The 7,114-nt window shown below is 27.3% G+C and overlaps 2 protein-coding genes across 2 annotated transcripts; both read left to right on the top strand.

Annotated features, from left to right (window-relative positions):
* LOC126841757 (gamma-aminobutyric acid receptor-associated protein) lies at positions 1-1,218 on the top strand. Its single transcript, XM_050578391.1, has 3 exons — positions 1-204; positions 410-607; positions 678-1,218. The coding sequence occupies exons 1-3, from the start codon at positions 115-117 to the stop codon at positions 738-740; spliced, it is 351 nt and encodes a 116-aa protein (XP_050434348.1). The 5' UTR covers positions 1-114; the 3' UTR covers positions 741-1,218.
* A 1,064-nt stretch (positions 1,219-2,282) lies between these two features.
* On the top strand, positions 2,283-4,797 carry LOC126841787 (60S ribosomal protein L34-like). Its single transcript, XM_050578441.1, has 4 exons — positions 2,283-2,417; positions 2,524-2,598; positions 2,663-2,860; positions 4,654-4,797. The coding sequence occupies exons 2-4, from the start codon at positions 2,534-2,536 to the stop codon at positions 4,751-4,753; spliced, it is 363 nt and encodes a 120-aa protein (XP_050434398.1). The 5' UTR covers positions 2,283-2,417; positions 2,524-2,533; the 3' UTR covers positions 4,754-4,797.
* The last annotated feature ends 2,317 nt before the right edge of the window (positions 4,798-7,114 follow it).

Genomic DNA, 7,114 nt, shown 5'->3' on the forward strand with positions numbered 1-7,114 from the left:
TGCGTATTATTTTTCATCAGTGTTATTAATTCCTGCGCACCGAGCGTCGTTATTATTGCTGCGTTCGTTCTTAGTGACTGTTCAGTTCTAGTTGAAGTCAAAAAGGGCTCCGAAATGAAGTTCCAGTACAAAGAAGACAACGTATTCGACAAGAGGAAGACCGAAGGCGAGAAAATCCGCAAGAAGTACCCCGACAGAGTTCCTGTAAGTACAGAACTTGTTGATGTTTTGTTGTTCTATTGCGCGCTTCTTAGCCGTTCCCGATTTATTTACATTCTTTTGTGTTTATTTTTAAACGTAATCGATCAAGGCGAAGGTCATTGCCGTTTTTGCCAAATCTTTTTTTTTTCTCTTTGATTTCATCCGAAATGTCATCCATAGTGTATGTGTACTTTTATATGATTTATAGGTAATTGTGGAGAAGGCACCGAAATCCCGAATCGGTGAGCTCGACAAAAAAAAGTACTTAGTTCCGTCTGATTTGACCGTCGGTCAGTTTTATTTCCTCATCAGAAAACGAGTGCACCTTCGCCCCGAAGATGCGCTCTTCTTTTTCGTCAATAATGTCATTCCACCAACAAGTGCCACCATGGGATCTCTTTACAACGTATGTTACTAGTCAGCTGTTAGCTTAAAATGTAGTAGAAATTGTTTACATATTTAACGATTATTTTCAGGACCATCGCGAGGAAGACTTCTTTTTGTATATTGCCTACAGCGATGAAAACGTCTACGGTTAATTAGTTAATTTTTCGTGCTTTACTCCATTTGGTTTTGAATTCATAATATTATATAATCATTTAATAATATGATTTCTAGGATTTTGATTGAATATTGATAATGAACACATGATTTAATTATAAAAAAATAAAATATTATTAATTGACTCTTATTAAGATTTTAATTTATATAAACATATTTATATCTACACCAAAAAAAATGTATGTATTGTGAAAAAATATATATGCCTTAAATTGCGTTAAAAAAATATTAACCTACCAATTTTTTTTTTTTTGTAAGCAGCTTTTCTTATTGTTACTTTAATTTGTATAATATTTACTACCTATTTAGTTTATATTTTCAGAGTGCTATTTTTGTGTGTAAAGACTTAGTTTAGCAAACCAGAAATATGGTAAAATTATAATTATCATTAATTTTTGTAAATACATTTATTAAAAAGTAATTATTTAAGCAAAGAAATATATGATATTTATTACGTATGTTAATATTGTTTTTATATATATTTTTTTTAACAAAACCCTTGGCCGTTATTTTTATTTAACAATGATTGTTTACAATTTTCATTATTTTTATTACTTAAAAATAGTAAATATTATTTTACTCTATTGTTAATTTGGTTGGATTTATGGTATAATTTTTTAAAAAATGTTAAACAGGTAAGCTATATTATTTTTAAATTATCACTTGCCCTCTGTTTTGACACTGCACTATAAACATTAAAAATACATAATGTTTTTTTTTTGTACGGACATTAATTTAAAATTATAATCTAAGTAGCCAAAAATACGTCACTTCAAAGGTCAGGTAAATAATAACCTATTGGTTTTGAGATACATTTTAAAACTTCATCTATATTTTGTGGTCTCTAATCAGTGCGATCCATATTAGTATGATTATAGAATACATTTTACCTGGTAAACTAAAAACATAGACAACTCTAAATTGTGGCCCCTTTTTGAATTGAGAATTCCATTTAAAAATATTTTAAAATTGGTATACGAATAACTTATTTTTTAAATATGTAAACCGTTTCGCAGATAAATACTTAAAAAGCATAAAAAAAAATTACAATTTTAGTTTCAATTGAAAAATGTTAAAAAAAACGTTTTTGAATCAAACGATCATTTTACATATAATATGAAAAAAAATGTTTAAATAAAATTGTTTTTGGCTCAATTATTCTCTTTTGAAACAAATTAACCATTTATTCTGGATAGTTTGGAAAAAAAAACAAACCTGGAAAACAATATTCATTAATACTTGCTTTTTCAAAACAATTAACATTTTTACCCTAAATTAATTTTAAAAAAATACCTAAATTTTTTAATAATTACTACATAATAATATCAATTAATAAAGTGAATTAAATATTCTGAGTACAGTCCGTATAGACCTATAAAGAAAATGTATTTATTTAAATTTCTGTACCATGGACCTATACATTTGTTTATAGGTCTATGGTAATTGGTACAGTCAATACGGACTACAGTAAAAAGAGGAATTTCTCGTTGTGCGATTTGCAGTTCGCAGTATTTCTAGTATTCCATGGATTGATATTTTCTTCCATGCGATTCGTTATCACTATTCACTTTACAGAATACAGTGGTTTGTTGACAATCGGTGTCACACTCTTTTTCGTGGTCCCTCTATTCTTTCCCTATCGTCGGCAAATAAAGGTAAAATATATTTTTATCCGTTTCAATCTTAAATATTATAAACATTTATCGCATTATATTAACTATTGTACATTTAATTTATTTTATTTTGTCCGTTTTCGTACAGAGGACCAACCATGGGCCAAAGTGTAGTTTTTAGGAGACGTCTTTCTTACAACACCAAAAGCAATCGGCGGCGTATGTAAGTACTGATGTTCGGCGGTCGAATTGTTTAATTTTACACACTGGTAATTGTTCAATTTTAGGGTACGTACCCCCGGCGGTCGTTTAGTCTACCAATACCTCAAGAAACCGAAGCGCGTACCCAAGTGTGGTAACTGCAAAGTCAAGTTGCATGGTATCAAACCGGCCAGAGCTATTGAAAAGAGCCGTATGTGCAAGCGTAAGAAGACTGTGAAACGCGCTTATGGTGGAGTGTTATGTCACAGATGTGTCCGTGAAAAGTAAGCAGAGAATTACGTATAGCATTATCATTGGCACGACCAGAAAACGATTAGGGGTTGAAACCGAGTTGAGCTATGTTACGTTACTTGGACCGTTTTGTTTACGGTAGTTTTTGAAATATTGTCAGTTGTATAATTGACTATTATTTATAGTTCTAAAATTATTGGTCTAATAGCGTATACAACTTTACTACAAAATTGTGTATACAATAGCATATAAATTGTATCAAGTGCTAACTTGTACTCAATCTGAATTCTAATTAATCTTTCAAAAATAACACCTAGAAAAAAAACATTCTTAAATTTTAAGAATCTTTTTAAATATGACCACAACTTAATTTAATAATAAACCCTGAACTACATTAAAATTCAGTTTTATTCAGTCAAAACTTATTTTTAATCATGACAGCAACGAGTGACAAAACATTTTTTTGTAAATAAACTACTCGGTTATGTAATTTTTGTAACAGTTGAAAATTTGTACTTTTAAATAATAAATTATTGGTACTGGTTTTAAATTAACAGTTTAATTATAAAAGCGATAAATGAATTGAACTTCCTTTATATAATATTATTGTTCATTTAAACATATTAATTTAGTTTGATTGACTAAAAGTAGTCCTGAATAAAATAAACTAATTATGACATTCAAAAAATTAAATATATATTGTTTAGAGAATCTGTTGAGAGTTTTGTCAAAATAGACATATTTTATAGTCAACAATGGGAGTAAAGAAGGTTAGCTCATTTAAGTAATTATGATTTAATCGATACAAACTCCCTAAATTAAACATCACATTTGAACATTCTTAGACATAACAAGTATTATTCTAAGGCTACAAATTGTTAAACATATTTTTATTTGGCTCTCTTGAAAATTTATCTAGTTAATTTTTATAAACATAAATTCTAGTTTTAGTTATATACTTTTAATTTTTTTTTTTTAATTATAAGTTACTATTTATATTTATTGTTGTGAAAATTATAATGTTTATTGTTTTTAAATATTACCTATTTAATAAATACCGAATTTCTTTAAATGAAACATTGAGGCGTCGAATCTCAGTGGCAGGCTTCTCATACTGAAATAAATAAGTAGAATACAATGGGTACATCTTTCTTATTTATATATTTATTTATTAAGTATATAGTAATCGAGCGTAAAAAAAAGATAATTTTCTATTAAATTCTATACGATTTGGTGTTAATAATGAAAAACAAAACTTGTACGGGATTTATTAAGTATAAATTATTAGGAATACATATTTTCACTTTGCTATAAAAATGGCACCAATCTAAACTAAAATAACTGCCCAAACTGTCTCTACATTTATAATATATAATCTTACTTAAGTTAATAATAAATAAAGAAAAATGTTGACTTTGATGAGGATGTGAAACATACAATTAAATGGACTAAGATGGTTATGAGGAGAGAGTAATCCGAAGCAGCAGTAAGAATGGTAATAAAAATACACATAGGAAGAAAGAGAGGATGAGGAAAACTGAAGAAGATAGGGTTGAAAATAATATGATGAATGCTGGTGTATGAGAAGATGATGTACGGGGATCATGTCAAGTAGAGGTTAAGGATAAGGATGGATGACACCAAAGAGTTGCGATAAAGGCGAAGGAAAAGTAGATTTTTACTTAAGATTTAGATTGCTTGCTAAGAATAATATTCTTATTATCATATATATTATATTATTCTTATAATCATGTTATGTTTATTATTTGATTAAAAAAAATGTGAAAATACTATTAATAATATGTTTTTTTTTTTACTTTTTAAGGATTCTGAGGGCATTTTTAGTCGAAGAACAGAAAATTGTCGTCAAAGTTTTACGCTCCCAGAAGAGTTCAGCCAAAAATAAGTTGAAGTCTGCTAAATGAATAAATTTGACTATTGATAAAAAATATATGTTAATTTTATAACAGATTGTTTATTTTGTATTTTGACTACTTGGATTTACTCGTGGCTTATTTATTCCTATAATATTTTCCTCAGTTTTATAAAGTAAATATTGTTTTATAATTAACTAATTTACGTTGCTGAGCTTTGCTATTATTGTTGTTTAGAGCTTATAAATGAATTGGTTGAAATACTTGAGCATAAATATGTCCCAAGTAAGAGGTAAGATATACAAAGTAATATAATTAAATATATTTATTAATAATTGTCTTCATAAGATAGTTAACTTAAAAATTGAAATAGACAAAGATTATTGTATAAGTAAATTCAGTTAAGCGAAAAACTAATTTTTTTAAAATTAATATTTAACAGTTGGTAATTTTAATGATTTTAAGGAATAATTTGCTGAAAATTGTAATAAAACGCGTTCTTTATTTAATGCAAACAAATAGTCGTTCAACAATTTTTAGGAGTTTATTAGGATTTTTTTTTAAAATAATAATATTACAAATGTTAAGTTTCTCTGCTACTTGTGTTGTTTTCATAAAATTATAACGTTTTAACTCGTAGTATAAACGAGTAGTATCGTCTTCGTTCCAATTCGTTGTTACTGATATAGTAATAAAATTTTATCAACATCTGATAACTGATAATATTTTGTATTAATTGTTTAGTGAACATCTGATATATTGATTAAGTAATGTAGTTTAATAACGAAATAAATAAATTTGTATACAATATAATTCAATTTCTATCGACTAAATAATAAATTCCTAAAAATTGTTTAACTACTTTTCGTTTGCATTAAATAAAGAACGCGTTTTGTTACAATTTTCAGCAAATTATTTTTAAAATTAAACAGGTATAGTTATTTTAAAAGGTTTCGGCTGCTTTTTTTTACCCGTAAATATTTAAATGAAATGTTTATCTCTTTAAAAATATTTGTTTATTTATAAACGGTAATAATAATAAACTAGCGATGAATAATTTTTAAATTAAATTTAACTTGTGTGTTGTTTGTTGCGTTCAAGCCAATACTTATTGCCAGAAACACAAATTATACATTTTTTTGACAACTTTCTTGAACTCGGGGTCGCGAAATACTTTTAAGTTTTTTTTGGGCACCACGACATTTGTATTGGCTAGGTTCCTTGACTACATAATAATCTGGTCGAGATAAAAATATTATGTATTTCATTATTTTTTTAGACATTTCAGTTACTAACCGTGTTTCAGTTAAATCTCTTTGTATAGGTGTAGTATGTATAGATTTCAAGGATTTGAGTTTTTTTTCGTCTCGACAAAACCATATTATGAAACTACAAGAAGTCACGCAGAAACGCTTAACTAGACAAAACCATCAAGTTCGGGGAGTAGTCTGTAGTAGCTAGACAAACAGCCGCGTTAAGTTCTTTTTGGGGAAAGCTTTTGATTTTAGAGAGATAAAGAAACGAATTATGTCTCTTCGATGAGGTAAATTGGTAGGTATTGCTTAAAAGCACACATATTATGGTGGTTTTAGCTTAAATATGAAACATAGTTGAAGAGGACCACGCTATTATTTATTGAGGAGCAAAGTAAAGATATTTTTCGCAAAATCTTTCAATCAAAATTATCAGAGCTTTTAACTAGTGTATACCTAGTTACTATAACAGTGTAATGTGAATTCTTTATTGGTTATTTTTTTTCTCAGACTATCGCAGTTATTTGTATAAAAAAAAAACTACAAATTTGTTTGCATCAAAATAGTTTTGCACGAATCATAACCACAGTGTCTGGGAAGTGTAGTAAAATCACAACAGTTTCACAGTTAACAGAGGAGAACTTTATCTGTGCTTAAGCGTTTTTTTTATGTTTTCAATAGGTGTCATAATCCTCTAGTTTTTAATAATTTATTGAAATATATTAAAAAGAAATTTAAATATAAAAAAAAATTATTCGATCCGACAGAAAATTGCCACGCTAAGCAAAGATAATATTCTCATAGATATATAATTAGGTACGTCAAAATTCAAAATATATGCAATAATCTAAAAGTAGCTAATTCATGGACCATTTAGGGTTTAGAAAACCGATGATTTTACTATAAATTGTGTTTTAAAAACAACAGTAAAAGATTATGCATTCTATCTTGATAGGTGTATTAATGTTTTATAACGCGATAATTTATATTACACAACTGAAATACGTGCAATATAAATAATAAAAGCCATAGTAATAGATAACAATTGACAATATTTGTATTTATTATTTAAAAAATTGTACATATATATTTATAATTTATAAACAAAACTGGAAAATCACATTCGTTCTTACAAATGACTTAAAGCTATACGCTATAT

The sequence above is a fragment of the Adelges cooleyi genome, unplaced genomic scaffold, assembly GCF_023614345.1.
Source record: "Adelges cooleyi isolate 19-005CV unplaced genomic scaffold, UGA_ACOO_1.1 ACOO_flye_CR_arks_rails_tigmint_CR_PRNA_41, whole genome shotgun sequence".
Classification (NCBI taxonomy): domain Eukaryota; kingdom Metazoa; phylum Arthropoda; class Insecta; order Hemiptera; family Adelgidae; genus Adelges; species Adelges cooleyi.